Source organism: Carya illinoinensis, chromosome 7 (assembly GCF_018687715.1).
Source record: "Carya illinoinensis cultivar Pawnee chromosome 7, C.illinoinensisPawnee_v1, whole genome shotgun sequence".
NCBI lineage: Eukaryota > Viridiplantae > Streptophyta > Magnoliopsida > Fagales > Juglandaceae > Carya > Carya illinoinensis.
The window spans coordinates 10,598,608-10,616,567 of NC_056758.1; the positions used below are offsets into that span (position 1 = coordinate 10,598,608).

General features: G+C 40.2%; 1 protein-coding gene across 1 annotated transcript in view; it reads left to right on the top strand.

Moving 5' to 3' along the window:
* The window catches only part of LOC122316968 (phospholipase D delta-like), a 38,869-nt gene that overhangs the window by 9,231 nt on the left and 11,678 nt on the right, over positions 1-17,960 (top strand). The window contains exon 3 of the mRNA XM_043133842.1: positions 2,200-2,394. Within this exon, the coding sequence (XP_042989776.1) occupies positions 2,200-2,394 (195 nt within the window). The remainder of the gene's footprint in view (positions 1-2,199; positions 2,395-17,960) is intronic.

A 17,960-nucleotide genomic window follows, 5' to 3' on the forward strand; every position in this document is an offset into this window, starting at 1 on the left:
AACAAGGTTGTATTGTCTTAATTTAGTTTAGCTAGTTCTTAAAGAACTTGAGCGAGAAAACTCTTGAGGTAAAAGGTAAGAGAGTGTGAGACTATTATCAGGAAAAGCTAATTAAGAGTGAAACACGAGTGGAGTGCCATTATTCGAGTGTAAACATGTAACGGAGCGTGTGATGTCTTCTTTTTTTTCCACTAATATTCTTTTTTGTGGAACACATATAATGTCTCATTAAAATGACTCATCACTAAAGGGGATGGCAGATAACTTATTATTTATGTCGCAGATCATGCAACAACAGTTTGAGTGGTTGAATATGGTGTTGGGGGAAGTGAGGGATATGATGGATCAACAAGATGAAATAATTAGAAATTTGCATGGCGTGAGAGATATGAGGAGATGTGAGCCTAGAAGAGAACATGAGTATGAAGATGAAGGAGATTGTGAGGATGATGAAGACCTTACATCTGAAGTTGGGATGGGTAGGCATAGAGGACTTAGGCGTGAAAGAGGACTTAGGGGACCATGGGGTCGGGATAGAGTAGATAGGAACCTTGGGAGCATCAAAATGAAAATACCATATTTCCAAGGTAGAACTGAGTAGATAGGAACCTTAGGAGCATCAAAATGAAAATACCATCTTTCCAAGGTAAAACTGACCCTGAAGTTTATTTAGATTGGGAGAAGAAGATAGAGTTGATCTGGCCATAGGTAGTGCTGCCAAGTCTCTAAAGCACGAACAAGAGCATAAAGCTCTTTGTCATAAGTAGGGTACTTCAGAGATGCCCCACTTAGCTTCTCACTAAAGAAGGCTATGGACCACCTATCCTGCATCAAAATGGCTTCAATCTATTCCAATTATGCGGGTTCATATTAGTTTTCTTATGGAGAGCCTGTTAAGAGGCCCTCCCCACTCAATCCAATATGTTCAAGAAGAAAGTGGTGAATAATCCCCCCTATGCCTCATTTGTTGAAGGGAAGAAGAAAGTGTCCTCCATGTCTTGTGGAGCTGTGAAGCAGCAATGAATATGTGGAGTCAATGTTCTAAATGCTTCAGAAATGCACTATTCCTCATTCCCCTATGTTGCTTTTTTTTATTCATTAACTATGGTACTAAATGAAGAAGAGTTGCAAGAATTTGTGGTGGTGGCAAGGAAGCTCTAGTGGAGAAGGAACTCCTTCATCTTTAACAAGGAATTTTCTCATCCAAACTCCATTGTGAGGGAGCCAAGAACATTGTTAGACATGCTGTCTGAGAGGGATACTGATCACAACAGCAGAGACACCCAGGTCTACTCAGTTGTTGTATGGCAGGCCCCTCCATCGAAATGGTTTAAGATTAACTAGGATGGTGCACTGGATAAGGCTAATGGATTGATTGGCATTAAAGTGGCTACTAGGGACTATACTAGCTAGATCATTGCCACAATGAGGCAGAGGAAACAGTTTTTTCCTGACCCCTTATTAGTTGAGTCATATGAGCTTTACAGGCTATTAAACTAGGATTGGATCTTGAACTACAACAGATTGTTATTAAGGGGGACTCACTGCAAGTCACAAAGGCATTACTAGAAGATAAAGAAGCTTGGAGCAAATCAAGCATGTTTATGAGTGAAGCAAGGTCACGTCTTAAGCATTTTGCAAAGTGGAAAGTTTCTCTTGTTAGGAGAAATGGCAATTTTATAGCTCACTCACTTGCAAAAGATGCTCTTACCATTTCTGATTTAATTATAACTATGGAGGAAGCTCCTCCTTGTATCACGTCAATTTTTATAATGGAATGGCATAAGGGTTTTTTTTTTTTTTTAAAGGAAGTTAATCTATATATACTACACATTCACCCTACTCCTATTCCATTATGCTTATGGCACTACTCCTATTCCATTGTGCTTATGTGGCACTGCTCATCAATCATCACATCATAACTTTCTTTTTTTAGAAAAAGGAAAAAACTCAATGGTTGATGGGCAATATGATGTCAGCATGGCAAGATTAGATTCAATTGCAAGTATAGTATGGAGCATTTTCCATTCTTTAGGTGAACATTTTTTTTTTTTATACTTGTGTATTCGAGGTATCTCATTTTTACTAATAAAAATTCATTAATACTCTATATTTTGGATCCTTAATCTTTATAATGCCATTTGCCTTCTTTTAATCTGAATAACTTGTTGAAGTTGCTTATGTGATGGTTCTATACAGGTTGTTGGAACCCTTTTTACTCACCATCAGAAATGTGTCCTTGTTGACACACAAGCACAGGGTAATAATCGTAAGATAACTGCATTTTTGGGAGGGATTGATCTTTGTAATGGTCGCTATGATACACCTGAGCACCGACTATTTCGTGATCTTGACACTATATTTCATGATGACTTCCACAATCCTACATTTGCTGTAAGTTTCTAGCAAAACAGTCTATTTATAGAACATTCTAACTACTATATTTGCATCACGATATCATTTGAATGTAATCAAGGTTTTGTAGCATCTATTAGTCTTTGTACCTTGTTTTTCTATTAGCAAGTTAAAGCGTAAAGTGGCACAACACAGGGTGTATAGAAGAGTGAATACTTGATTAGGGGAGGAATGAAAACAAAATACCTAAATCTAGATAACTAGAAAACATATTAGATAAGCACCAGATATAAAGAGTTTTTAGCAATATGGATTTGACTCATCTAAGCTCATCTGCGCTCATCCGTGCTCATTTGCTTTCTTCTTACAATCCTCAAAATCCGAGCATTGCGCTCCTTCCACACACACCACATTACGACTAAAGGAACCTGTTGACGTAATGTTTTGTACGCTTTTGGGCTTGGCTCTCAACAACTCGGGTCTTCGATCTTGAGCATGCAAACATAGAGAATGCATCGAGTGGTGGTTGAAAGAGCCTCGATGCTAAAGTTAGTAAAAATCCATCATGGGAAATGTGTAGGAGGGTAGTAGGAGTAGGGAAATTTCAGAGAGTCTAACCCTTATTCCAATGCTTCGGAGTCATTTTTATATTTAGATCCTGGGACCAAAGGCCCATGACCTTGTCGCCGAGGGAGGCGTGCTTCCTGCTACTTCTTCACTCATGCCCATTTAATGCCGCATGGTCCTCTAGTAGGAGCATTTAATGTGGTGTTGCCTTTGTCCTATCTATCCAATGTAGGGGTGATGCGTCGACTTGCCCCTCCCTTTTTGCTTATTTTAAGAGCGTTCTCAGTCTCCTGCCTGTACGGGCCACTGGCTGATTTTACTCCTCTGGGGTCAGGTGACATGGTGAGAACCCTAGTGCTGCTTGCTCCTCCTTCCTTGGGCTCAGCCATTCCTGGCCAGCCCAAGCATCATCAACTTGGGCCTGCATTTCTAGGCCGAAGGCCCTCAAGGGATAAAACTCTCTAATAGTTACCCCACCAATTCCCATTGAACTAGTTCAGTGGGAATTTCTCTGTATCCTTGCCTCCTTGTTCCCTTGCTTGTTGGTCGTTACCGTTTCCCCTCTTCAACATCGTGGCCATGCCTGTTTCTTGGTTTTACTACGTGTTCTATCACAATTGGCCCTTACTTGGTCCTTTCGTTTCCTGTGGTGCGACGCAACAATTCCTCTTCCCGCTTTCTTGTACATTTCGATGGTTACCCTCAAGCACTTGATGGCACATGTCATGTCCTATTTTCATTGATAGTTTTAGGCAGCTCCTACTACGTTCTGAGTTTGCAGTCTCCGTATAGTGTGCAGGCTCCCATGATCCTGGAATTTGAACCGTTTCCATAGGTTTATATAATCCCTTGGAGGTAGGTCGTTCCATACTTCTTCCCTATGCCATGCTGAGTGTTATCAACTCCCTTTCTCCCTAGTGCTTTCTATACCATTTCTTCCCTTCTTTTTACCCTCTCATGGCTCCCAAGAACCCTTCTCGTGCGACCCTGAAAGGTTCAAAGAATCCCAAACCTACCAGGCCCTCAAGTCCTCCTCTCATCCTTATGGATGCAGAGTTTGCAGAAGTCCCCATGGCAGTCCAGAGGTATGCGGGTTCCTCATGGCGGTTGGTGGTGACCTCCGACAAGTTGGATTCACTAAGGTGAGAGTACGATGTGCTGAGGGACACAAGTCTTAAAGTGCTACGACCAGACGAGGGCGCCGTAGATCTTTAGGGGTACACATACAAAAGTTGTGCTATATCCCGCTATGTTTTCTAATGGCTTGCAATTGCCGTCTTACTGCCTTATCCACAATGTGTTGGACCTGGCAAGCATGGCTTCAGCCCAGCTACATCCTAACTCGTGGAGGATCCTCCTAAGTCGCTGGTCATTTGGCAACGTGCCCTGGAAGGGCGGGGCATGATTGGTCAGACCTCACCGGCCTTGAATTCTTCCTTACTCATAATGTCCTAAAAAGGGGTGTGAATACTTGTAGCTTCCGCTCCATCCAGGCTTTGGCTAACCTGGAGCCGAAGTATGAGAAAGGTCCTCAATGTCTAAGCTTTCTTCTTCGTGCCAGGTGACAGGTGGGAATACTCGCCTAGGCAGGCCACTTGATAGGACTTTCCCATACGGGCCAACTGGGGGGTTGTACAGGATGAGGCACTCGTGAAGTCCCTAGCGACCCAACAGGAGATCCACCGGCTCGAGGTCGTACAGGCTTGGCTGGCCGCCCACCCTGCCGAAGTTTTTATGGAGACTCTTTTGATTGCCGAAAGCTTACAACAATACTTGCCTTTTCACACTACACTGTGTCGTCTGGGAGGTTCCTTTCCTCTAGAGCCAACTGGTTATCTGGGCCGTAAGCATTCCCCTAGCCCGCTGGTAGAGGGGAGAAGGAAGAAATCAAGAAGGAGTTCGCAGGTTGGGCCGAATTTTAATGATGATATATCATTTGCCCCCCACGGCAATCTTCAAGAGGGTGTCCATTCAGTGGCCTGCCCTTCCTCCACCCAGGAGGGGGCAGTTCCTACGTTGCTAGGTCATGCCATGCCACCCGCTTTCCTCGAGGTCAAGGGGTGGTCAGCTCTTCTTCAACGGGTTCACAGTACTCTCCCCACAACTAGCCCGAGCCAACCAGCAGGATAGGGGTTCCTCCTGCCGTTGTTTTTACGATCCTGACACTGGTAGATGTTGGGGTCGAAATAGCTCCTGTTGGGCTTGGAGCGGGTCCAAGAATCGTCTCGACTACGGGATGCATGGGGTCACACTGGTTAGCTACATACGACAGCCCAAGGTTTGCAGGAGTTCTTCTTGTAGCTCAGCCTCATAATATTATTCTGTGGGTTGTTTCCATTTTCTTTCAACCCCCCCTAGCGTTTTTTTCATAGTTTTGATTAAGGTTCCCCATGGCAAGGTGTACAACAATTGGCAGAGTTTATCATGGATGGCTAGGAGGAGCTAGAGGCCAGGAATCAGGAGTCTCGATCCATGGTTCGCATGGCCATGAGAGAGAGAGAGAGAGAGAGAGAGAGAGAGAGAGAGAGAGAGCTCGAGGAGGAGTTAGAGGGTTCCCTTGCTAATCTGTGCTACCACCTGAGCCACCTCGAGGCCAATCTGAAGAAGTCCTAGGAAGAGGTCACCTTATGCCACTGAGACACTGCTCTCCAGTCGGATGCGAGGGACAACCTCCAAGAGTTGTTCGATAGCCAATTAGAGGTGCTCGAAGGGTTTAAAGCTCCAAATTCGAAGCTAAGCAAGCAGTGCAACTTAGCTGATAGGTCCTACAAGTGGACAGAAGAAAATTCTTGGAGGTTTCCAAATCTCTTATAAAGAGGACAAAGTCTCTCAAAGCCACCAAGCAAAAGTTGAAGGATTTGAAGTCTGCGAAAATAGAAGTCGATGCATCCCTCTGGCAGTTGCACTAGGAGCTATCACACCTCTGCCATGTTCATGATGAGGTGTGGTGTAATGGTTACTTTGTGGGACTGGAAAGGCTAAAGAATTATCTACTATCAAACCCCAAGAGCGACTTGCTGCTACTAGATCTCAAGTCCCTCTTGCTTGGTTCCGAGGCGTTGGAGGCGGGGACTTGCATAGGGGAGGACCTGATTCCAAGTACTTTTTTGGATAACCCCGCTAAGCACGTATTGGATTTGGACACCCAAGAGGCTGGTCTTGTCAAGTCCAAAGAGGACTCTAAGACCCCCTTAGTTTGATCTCGCCTTTCTTTCTTTTAGTTTCGATTTGATGTAAAGTGCTTTCTTATTGTACATACCTATCATTAATGGATTTGCTTCCCTTTGTCCTTTATTGCCACTTATTCTGCTTTACGGTTGTTTTCTTGCTTTTCACTTGCCTTTCTTTTTCTCTGGCTTTGTATCCGCTTCTTAATGTTCTTCCTGCGTTTTCCTTTCCTGGCCGACTAGCCTGTCGGGACTTTCTGCTTGCTCAGGTCACCATGGTTTGAGATGTCCCCCTCTTGGGAAAGAGAGGAGGGGCTCGTTCTTCATTCATTTTGCCACGTGTCGGGCTTGCTTAGGCAGTTGATGCTTCACGCATGGGCCCCCGTGTACTTCATGCAATTAGACACCAATGCTCTTTTGTTACGCTCTTCTTGAATTAATGGTGCCAAATGGCATTAGTGGAGGGAGCCGCTCGATATGCATGTTTCCAAGATCTTGGGGAGTGAACTGTCATGAATTTTTTATAAAGTCCCACTTTGCAGTTGGCCTTTATCACATCTCCCCTCCTACCCTTCAAGAGTTTAGGGCCCTTCTATCTTCCTTCATGAGGGTTCTGCTCTGGAGTGCTCCGACCACGATGAGCCTTCCAGCAATGTGCCAGGCACCCTGGTCGAGGGTTTATCGTGGGTTCATGTTGAAACAAGTCACGGCTCTGGACAGGTCGAGAGTGCCGAAGGTTGGTCTCAAGTTGTTAGGCATCATCGATTTACAGGGGCTTTCCCTGGAGGAAAGGGCCACAAATCTCAAAGGAGTCGTGCCAAAGGTCATGTTGTCCCTATCACTTGAAAGTGCACCCAGAGGTGATATGGCCCGAGCTCCACAACCGCGTCGTTTGATGATTCTTCCTATCTTAGGACTCATCATGTAGTCCATGTTCCGTTATGACATCGCAACCCATTCGATAGAATGTGTCTAGCAGGATCTTTCCTCTCGGGCTTGGTTGGTGCCAAGAGCTTCCACGGTGGTAGATTTGCTCAGGCCTACCTACAACCCTGGCAAGGGTGGTATTCATGAAGTGGAAGCCTCTATCTACCACTTCTATGTGAAGACCTTTGTCTGTGTGGAAATAGCTTGATTCGATGGTGGGTTTCCTGATTATCGCCTGCGAATCAAGGCTCTAGTGGTGTGCAAGACAAATGGCCATCTGGCTCTTATCTTTCATATATTTCTGGGATGGTGTGAGAACGCATGTGCCCACGGGCCACCCATTGACTCTGATCTTACCGATGGATTATTTTCCCTTTGGAGGTGAGTAAACTTACACACCGCTCAACCTCCGCCAAAGATTCAAGGTGAGTCTGGCCTTACATGCCACTCTGCCCCTTCTTGCCCAAGTGCGAGAGTCAACGAGGGGAGCCTGGCTTACATGCCACTCTACCTTCGCAAATATATTTGGGCAAGCCTGGCTCTACATGGCGCTCAGCCCCTTCTCACCAAGGGAGAGGGTCAATGAGGCGAGCTTGGCTTACATGCCGCTCAACCTCGACGAGCTTGGCCTTACAAGCCGCTCGATCCCCTCTTGCCAAGTGCAAGGGTCAATGAGGGGAATTTGGCCCTAAGTGCTACCCTGCCTCTACCTAAGGGTCAAAGCCATCGTGGCCTTACGCATCCTTCAATCACCCCTATTTGATGGGTTGGGAAACCAGTAAGGCGGGATGACTTAAAATGTCCCACTTACCCCTGGGATCTGGGAAGTTACTCACATGCAATAAAAGAAGGGAGCCGAGCCCCTGGCACCTGCAATGCCACTTTGGGCTTAACACTCCTTCCCTTAGGGCGAGTGAAGGATATGCGCGAAGTACAAACAGATAATAAGGAAGTTAACACAACATAATATGAGAATATAAGCAAGGAAAACTCTTATTCATTAATAGTCAAAATCTTTACAATGAGGAGGATCAAGCGGCATATAGAGCCAAGCTCTCCCAAATATTTTTGTGGAGGTCGAGCGGCGCATAACCAAGGCTCGCTTCGTTGACCCTTGCGCTTGGTAAAAGGGGGCCGAGTGACCTAAATTCTTTGACGGAGGTTGAGCGGCATGTAAGGCCGGGCTTACTTCATTGACCCTCACGTTTGGCGAGAAGGGCCAAGCGGCCTAAATACTTTGATGGAGATCGAGTAGCATGTAAGGCCAGGCTCTCCTCATTGACACTCGAGCTTGGTGAGAGGTGGCCGAGCAGCCTAAACACTTTGAAGGAGGTTGAGTGGCACGTAAGGTCGGGCTCACCTCGTTGATCCTTACTCTTGGCCAAAGGGGGCCAAGCGGCCTAAATACTTTGGCAGAGGTTGAGCGGCACCTAAGGCTGGGCTCGCCTTATTGACCCTCGTGCTTGGCTCAAGAGGTTGAGCTGCATGTAAGGCTAGGCTTGCTTCATTGACCCTTGCGCCTAGCGAGAGAGGGCCGAGCAACCTAAATACTTTAGTAGAGGTCGAGCAAAGCGTAAGGTCAGACTGGCCTCGTTGACCCTCGCGCTTGGCAAGAGGGGGCCGGTCATTTGAGTACGCTGTAGAAGTCAAACCATAGTACAAACAGTCATTGAAACTCGCTAACCTGCGCTGTTTGGCTTATGTGGTGAAGCTTTGAGTCATTATCCATTAGAGGAGACAATCTCTTTGAAGTTTTGTTGAGCAATCTTTGGACTATCCCGCACTTTACCAAGGAAAGGGTAAAGGCGCCTCAAACCATGCTCTCCCATTAGGCCCCCCATGGGAGGTAATCAACCCTTCGCCATGACAGGAAGGGGTAAGTTGTTGGGGGTAGCCTCAGGGTTAGACTCACTATCTTTCTTGGGGGAGGTCAGGTTGGCACGTGGTTAGTCCTGCTTGTTGACCCTCGTATGAAGGTAGTCTATTCGGAAAATTTACGACTAGACTCACTCCCACCTGTTGTAGTCACAGGGAAAGTTAGTGAGGACCAGGTTGGTGCTGTGCCCACTCTTCGTCATGGGTATACGAGGTAAGTTCAAGCGGCAGTGAGGCCTGGCCTGCTCTCATTTGTGGGGGAGGTCAAGTTGGCACGGGGTTAGTCCTACTTGTTGACCCTCGCGAGGAGGTAGTCTGTTCAGGCAGTCCTTGACTAGACTCGCTCCGGCCTGTCAATGCCCACGAGGAAGGCAAGTTGTCAGGTTGTTGAGGACAAGCTCACACTTCGCCAGGAAGGATCAAGCAGCCTTAAGCATTACAACTTTGGTACCCTACGGGAAGGGAATGTCGGACATCCAAGTAGCCGGTCACCGGGGGGTGGACCTGCCTGTTGACCTTCGCGGTGACGTAGTCTGTTTGGGCAGCCCCTGATTGGATCTACTCCCGCTCGTTGATGTCACAGGGAAGATAAGTGAGGGCCAGGCTAGTGTTGTGCCCACTTTTCGTCGTGGCAGAGGTCGAGGTAAGTAGTTCGGGAGGTGAATAGGCCGAACTCGCTCTCATTCGTGGGGGAGGCACGGGGCCAATCCCACCTGTTGACCCTCGAGGGGAGGTAGTTTGTGATTAGATCCGGTCTCGCCTGTTGACACTCACAAAAAAGGTAAATCATTGGGTAGCAGATGGCTAACCCCCACTTTGCCGAGGGAAGGATAAAACAGCTTTAGGCATTACACCCATCCCTTTGGTACCTTGCGGGGAGGTAAGTTGTCATTGCAAATCCTGTTGGTGGAGACGTGTCTTGGTAGAGATTCGTGTTGGGGGCGAGTTACACATTGATGGTGATACCGTTTTTACACACCCAATTCCCTAAAACATTCACATTCTTTATTAACAGATCATGTGCAATAACCATTAAAGCAACCTACAAATTTACAAATCTTAAGGCCTTTACCAGTAGAACATTCATAGATGTTCGACGTTCCATGGGTATTGTAGCTCGTTTCCATGAAAGTCTTGAAGCCAATAGACCCCTGGGTGGTTCTGGCGACATCCGCATAAGGGCCTACCCACTGCGGCCCCAACTTTCCTTTGTCTCTTGTGGTGGTCCTTGTTTGTTTTAGCATGAGATTCCCAACTTTGAATGACCTCAAGCATAACCTCCGATTGAAGTAGTGCTCTACCCTCTCTTTGTAAGTTGCCATCGTCACTTCTATCTCTTCTCTAATCTCTCCTACCAGGTCAAGTTGTTCCTCGAGCCGCTGGTTGTTGGAGCGTTGCTTGTAGTGTTGTACGCCGTAGGTAGGGATTTCCACCTCAACTGACGACATAGCTTTGTGGTCATATGTGAGGGTAAATGGGGTCTCTCCTATCGGTGTTCTCACTATTACCCGGTATGCCTATAGGACTGTAGGGACTTCCTCCACCCACACCACCTTTTGGTCACTAAGCTTCTTCTTCAGTATTATTACCAAAGTTTTGTTGGTCGCATCCACTTGGCCCTTGGATTGAAGGTGCCCTAGGGAGGAGTACCGGAACCTGATTTCTAGGTCTCAGCACCAATTTTGGTAATGATTAGAGTCAAACTGCCTCCCATTATCTGACATAATGTTACGGGGGACGTCGAATCTACAGATGATGTTCTTCCACAAGAAACGAGTGATGTTACTCGCCGTAATTGTTGCCAGCGCTTCGGCCCCCACCGACTTGGTGAAGTAGTCCACCGCAACCAACACGAACTTCACCCTATCTTTCTTGGGGGAAAGGGGATTGTTGCCCAGATGACTAACACAAGAGGGGGGTGAATTGAGTTGTATTAAAAAAAATAACAATTATAAATCAAATATACAATATAAAATATAAACAAAATATGAAATAGTAATAAATATAAAGAGTAAGGATAAGAAAGAAGTAAACTCAGTATGTTCACGAGGTTCAGCCCCACTGCCTACGTCCTTGCCTCAAGCTACCCCTTGAGTATTCCCAAATTCACTATTCAACCTCCTTCAGGTAGAGATAGAAACATATTACACCTTTGAACAACACCGCTACAAAGGATCCGTGTAGAACACACTCTACACTTACAATCACCTTACACGTGGTGATTCAACTATTCCCTGTATAGAACAATTTCTACACGCACAAGGGTTATACACACCCTTTTACTAATATAAGAGCTAATAGTGGGTAAGTTATCAGAAAACACTCCTCAATGAGTGGAATAAGAACAATACAGTGCAAACTATATCTCTTAAAATGAACAAGAATTAAGGCTCAATATTTAGAGAAGAGAATGAAAGTTTTGAATGAATGTTGTATGCTTTTCGTGTTGTAAATGCGAAGCTCTCAAATGATCTATTTATAGGCATATAAAACTTCATATTCAAATTTAAAAGGATTCACATGTCAAAAACAATATCATTCACTTTTTCAAAAAATTCAAATAAAATGTTCTTCTTTTTCAATTGTCAAAGACAACATCATTCATTTTTCAAATACTTTAAACCTAATATTTTACTTTTGACATATGACAAAATGAGCATACTTTACTTTTCAAAAAATTCAAACCTAATCTTTTACTTTTTGCATATGACAAAAGAAGCACATTTTACTTTTCAAAATTTTCAAACAAAAACATCTACCTTTTGCATAAGTCAAAAAAAGTATCAATCACGTTTGAAAATATTCAAATAAAACATGCACATGTGAAAGATGACAATCAATCATCTTTAATATTTTCAAAGTTCAACCCTTTAATCAAGGTATGCACATGTGAAATATGACAATCAATCATCTTTCAAAATTTTCAAATTTAATTTTCAAAATATTCATGCACATGTGGAAAATGTATTTTAATGCTTTATGATAAAATATTAATTTTGAGTCTTAATCTTAATTTCGAATTTTTAAGAGATTTATAACATTACTCTATCACTTTAATGTGAACTTGTTCCCTTCTTGCTTATACTTGTTTCCTTGATGTGCTTGACTCCATTGTGTAGACAACTTGAGGTTGAGACTCCTTTATTTTTTGAATTCATTTGTTATCATCAAAATCTATATGCAGATATATAATTATACAAAACTTGAAACCTTGGGTTCAACAATCTCTCCCTTTTTGATGATGACAAATACTTGATAGAACTTGAAACCTGTATTAATACTTAAGCTCTCCCTGAGAATGTGCGTTAGTTTTTCAAGCAAAAGTATGAATATAATTCCAAACATATATAACAAATTTAGCAATTCAAACAATGTTAATGTTCTAGTCTAACACTTCTCCCCCTTTTGGCATCATTAAAAAGGATCCGAACAAGTAAATGGACTGAAAAAAACGGTGCGTTAGTAGAAACTATAGATAGTTGAAAAAATGGACCCGTCTGTGACCCGACAAGTGTGGCTGGAGATTTGAAAAAATCACATGATGTTGTTGACAAACGAGATTGAGGGTTCTGAGTTTCTAAAAAAATGTCATTTTCACCGATCGGTAAAAAAAATCACATTGCTCTTTGACTTGGATGATAGCTTGTCTTGTTCTTTATGCTATCTCTATAAAATCAGTCTTAAAATTCATCCAATCTGTATCAAGTTTTCTTCTCATCTCTATAACTCATCTGCATTCTTTCAGCATTCTCACTTTAAGCCTACAATTCTTTTCTCAATGGCTCGTTCTTCTAACATTTCTCTAGATCCATCCATGAGGCATTATGCACCTCAACCTCCTGTCCTTTCTGCAGCTACCATTGATGCCATGTTTCAGCAAAAAAATAATAATTTGGTTAATAAGTCAGATTTCGATGCTATCTACGACTTGGTGAGTTTTGGGACTCTCTACTCCTCCTCTATTGTTATTTTTTCCCAACGGTTATAAGTCAGAAACCATGAGATTGAAAAACTTAAAAAACAAATTGTTGTACTTCAATGAATTATTCAAAAGTCTCACATAAGGGAATGAATCATTCGGCAGAAAAATAAACAATTGAAATCTCTGTTAGATTCTTCATTTCGCTTGCCAGTTCCCATGAATAGGGATGACATGATATTGTATGAAAAGAATGAGCGTCTCAAACATGAGGCTAAGAATCTCAAGTTTATGTAAAAGTATTTAAAAAATCTATTTTTATTTTTATTGACTCTGGTCTATTTTTTAAGAGATATTCATAGTATGCATCATTCATATTTCTCTTCTAATCATAAATAATCTATCATCTGGTAAAGGTTTTGTGAAAATATCTGCTAACTGATCATGTGTATTTGTGAACTCTAGTACTATATCGCCTTTCTGCACATGATCTCGAAGAAAATGATATCTTATTTCAATATGCTTAGTTCTAGAATGTTGTATTGGGTTCTTTGAAAGATTTATATCACTTGTATTATCACATTTGATTGGAATGTGATTATACATGAGTTTAAAATCTTCAAGTTGTTGCTTCATGTAAAGGACTTGAGCACAATTACCCGCAGCAACATATTCTGCCTTAGCAGTAGATAGTGCAACAAAATTTTATTTTTTACTAAATCAGGAAACTAGTGCATGACCTAAGAAATGGCATGCTCCACTAGTGCTTTTTCGATCTATTTTACAACCAGTATAATCAGCATCTGTGTAGCTAATTAGATCAAAAGATGTGTACCTAGGGTACCATAACCCTAGGTTAATTGCATCACTAAGATATCTAAAAATGCATTTAACTGCATTTAAATGTGATTCTTTTGGAGATGATTGAAAGCGTGCACATAAACATACACTAAACATAATATCTGGCCTACTAGCTGTCAAATATAATAAGTTACCAATCATACCTTGATATACCTTGATATACCTTCGAGTCAACTAGTTTATCAGTTTCATCTTTATCAAGTTTAGTTGATGGGCTCATTAGTGTTCCAATTTCCTTAGCACCTTCCATCCCAAACTTCTTCAGTAATTCCTTAATATATTTTGATTGATTGATGAATGTCCCACTTTTTGCTTGCTTAATTTGCAATCCGAGAAAGAATGTCAAGTTTTTCCATCATGCTCATTTCAAATTCTTCCTGTATAGTCTTAGCAAAAACTTGGCACATATTTTCATTAGTAGCACCGAATATTATATCATCAACATAAATCTGAATCAAAAGAATATCATCATTTTCATATTTAATAAAAAGAGTTGTATCAATTTTTCCTCTTGAAAAACCTTTTTCAATCAAGAAACCACTAAGTCTCTCATACCAAGCTCTAGGAGCTTGTTTGAGTCCATATAGTGTTTTTGTGAGTTTGAAAACATGATTTGGAGAAATATGGTTTTCAAAACCTGGAAGTTGCTCAACATATACCTCTTCATTTATAAAACCATAAGAAAGCACTTTTAACATCCATTTGAAAAAGTTTGAAATCTTTATAACAAGCATATGCAAGTAGCATCGAATAGCTTCTAATCTTGCGACTGGTGCATATGTCTCATCATAATCGATTCCTTCTTCTTGATTAAAACCTTGGGCTATAAGTCGAGCCTTATTTCTAGTAATGACTCCGAACTCATCTTTCTTATTTCTAAAATCCCATTTTGTTCCAATAATAGTATGATTTTTGGGTCTAAGAACAAGTGTCCAAACATCATTTCTTTCAAATTGATTCAACTTTTCTTACATAGCTAGAATTCAAGATTCATCAAGAAGTGCGTCATCAATATTTTTGGGTTCAATCTGAGATAGAAAAGTAGTATGATTGCAAATATTTCTAAGAGATGATCGAGTACTTACATCTCGTGAAGGTTCTCCCAAAATTTGTTCCACTGGATGATCTTTCATAAATTTCCACTGTTTGGTTGCATTTTGTATTAAATTTTGATGATCTTTCCTGATGGTTTCATGTTGAACTTCTTCTACTGTGTTCTCTTTGTTGAGATTGAGACTTTCCGTGTTATTTATACCTCCTGTTTATTCATCAATAGATTTCTTGGAGAGTGAAGAATTAGATTCATCAAATACTACATGCATAGATTCTTGTACAGTCAAAGTCTTTTTATTGAATACTCTATAAGTTTTACTATTAGTATAATATTCGAGAAAAATACTTTCATCAGATTTTGCATCAAACTTGCCTAAATTATCCCTGTCATTCAAAATAAAACATTTGCATCCAAATACATGAAAGTAACCAATGTTGGGCTTTTTCTCATTCCAAAGCTCATAGGGGGTTTTATCTAATTTAGACCTTAGCATAACTCTATTTATAACATAACATGCAGTACTTACCGCTTCGGCCTAAAAATAACTAGGCAAGTTGTTCTCATTGAGCATTGTTCTTGCCATCTCTTGAAGAGATCTATTTTTCCTCTCTATTAACCCATTTTGTTGAGAAGTTCGAGGAGCAGAAAAATTATACACAATACCATTTTCATCACAAAATGTTTCAATATTTTTATTAACAAACTCTTTTCCCCTATCACTTTGGATACTTGAAATAGTATAGCCCTTTTCATTTTGAACTCTCTTACATAACTTGGTACAAGCATTGTGTGTCTCATCTTTATGAGCAAGAAAGATGACAAAAGTATATCTACAGAAATCATCAACAATAACAAATGCATAATATTTTCCTCCTATACTTGCAACTCTATCTGGTCCAAAAAGATCCATATGTATTAGTTGCAATGGTCTAATAGTGAAAATATGTTTCTTGGTTTTAAAAGAAGTTTTTGTTTGTTTACCAAAATGACATGCATCACAAATTTTGTGTTTAAGAAAATTTATTTTTGATAAACCTCTCACAATATCATTTTTTGAAAGTTTGGAAATAAATTCCATGTTGGCATGACCTAATATTCATGCCATGGCCAACTAGTTTCATTTTGAGCTGAAAAGCAAATAGCATCTTGTGAGGTAATTTCTTCAAAATCGATTGTATAAATATTATTGCTTCTAAAAACAATAAAACAAGTATTACAATCATGATCATTCAAAATAATGCACTTATCCATTTTGAAAGTAACTGTAAATCCTTTATCACATAATTGACTTATACTCAAAAGATTATGTTTTAGACTTTCAACAAGTAGAACATTTTCAATTATGAGAAAAAATTCATTATCAATTTTATCTATTCTCATGATCTTCTATTTCGAATCGTCTCCAAATGTCACGTGTCCTTCTTTTTTAGATCTAAGATCAAAGAACTTAGTCTTATCTCTCGTCATGTGTCTTGAACATCTACTATTTAAAAACCACTTATTTTTGTTTGTGGATGACTTCATGCATACCTATAAAAACAATTAAAATGATTTTTCTTGGTACCCAAGTTCTTTGGGTCCTTTATTTATTAGTATTAAAATAAACAAGATTTTTAAGTACTCATATGATCCTAATAGTCATTATATGATTTCTTCTAATAGGATAAGTATGATAATTATGACCATTTCTATTACAGAAATTGCAAATAGCATGTGACATATATGAAAAACTTGAATGATTATAATAATATCTTTTTTTGACAAAATTATTTTTATGAAAAGAATTTTGAATATTGGTCTTTGATGTAGAAGGATTATCAAAAAAATTTTTATAAGATTTGTATTTTTGTTTTGGCATATATCCCAAACCCGCCTTGTCAAAAATACATCTTTGACTATCAAGAAGTTTTTCAAAATTTCTTTTTCCATTCGTAAAGTTTTCAACAATATTTTCTAAATCGGTTTTTTTCTTATTCAACTCAAGATCTTCATCTTTCAAAATGATACTTTCTTTTCTTAAAATATCAATTTCGTTTGTTAAAGAAGAATTTTTCTTTTTCAAAGCAGTATACTTGATACCCAATTTTTCAAATTCCTCATATACCTCTTCTAAAACATTTTGCAATTTTTCATATGAAAGATTTTCAATATTATCAAGATTTTTACCTTAATGTCAACTTTAGCCATAAGACAAAGATTTGCTAATTCTCCATTGTTTGCTTCATTATCTGAGCTACTTGAATCATCATCCCATGTATCTTTCATTACTTTCTTGCCCTTGTTTTGATCTTTCTGTAGCAGATGACAACTTGGCTTGATATGACCAGACTTATTATATTTATAACAAATTAAAGTATCATTTTTACCTGAATTTTTCTTGGAAAACTTTTTGAAAGATTTCCTCGGAAGAGTTTTATTTTTCTTTAAGAATCTCTGAATTCTTCTTGTATCATTGCAACTTCTTCATTTTTGTTTTCATTTTCCTCAACTTCATCACTTTCACTTTCATGAGGAACAGCTTTAAGTGTCAAGCTCTTCTTTGACTTTCCTTCTTTTTTTCCTCTTTTCAATGTGTACTCATGGGTGATAAGTGACCCATTGAGTTCATTCATTTCGAGTTTCTTGAGATCTCTAATTTCAAGAATCGCTATCACTTTTGATTCCCAGCGTTTTGGTATAGAGTTGAGAATTTTTCTTACTATTTCCACCTTGGAATAAACTTTGCCAAGAACTGTCAAACTGTTTATGATGTTAGTAAAACGAGTGTGCATACTAGAAATAGATTCATCATTATTCATTTTAAACATTTCATATTCATGAGTAAGAATATAAATTTTTGATTCCTTGACTTGCGAAGTTCCTTCGTAAGTAACTTCCAAGTTATCCCAAATTTCTTTTGCCGTAGTACAAGTCATTATTCTATTAAACTCATTTCCATTGAGAGCATTAAATAATAAATTCATAGCAGTTAAATTTAAAGTATAAAGTCTATCGTCTTCACGATCATACTCTTCTTCTTCATTTTTGACCTTTACTCCATCAACCATTTTTGTTGGAATATAAGGTCCATTTACAATACATTTCCAAATTTCTCAACCTTGAACATGAAGGAATATTCTCATTCTAACTTTCCAGAATGAGTAATTATCTCCACAAAAGAGTGGAGGTCGACTGCTAGATTGACCTTCACCAAATGAAGCTGCAATGTTAGCCATAAGATCTTAACTCAAAAGAT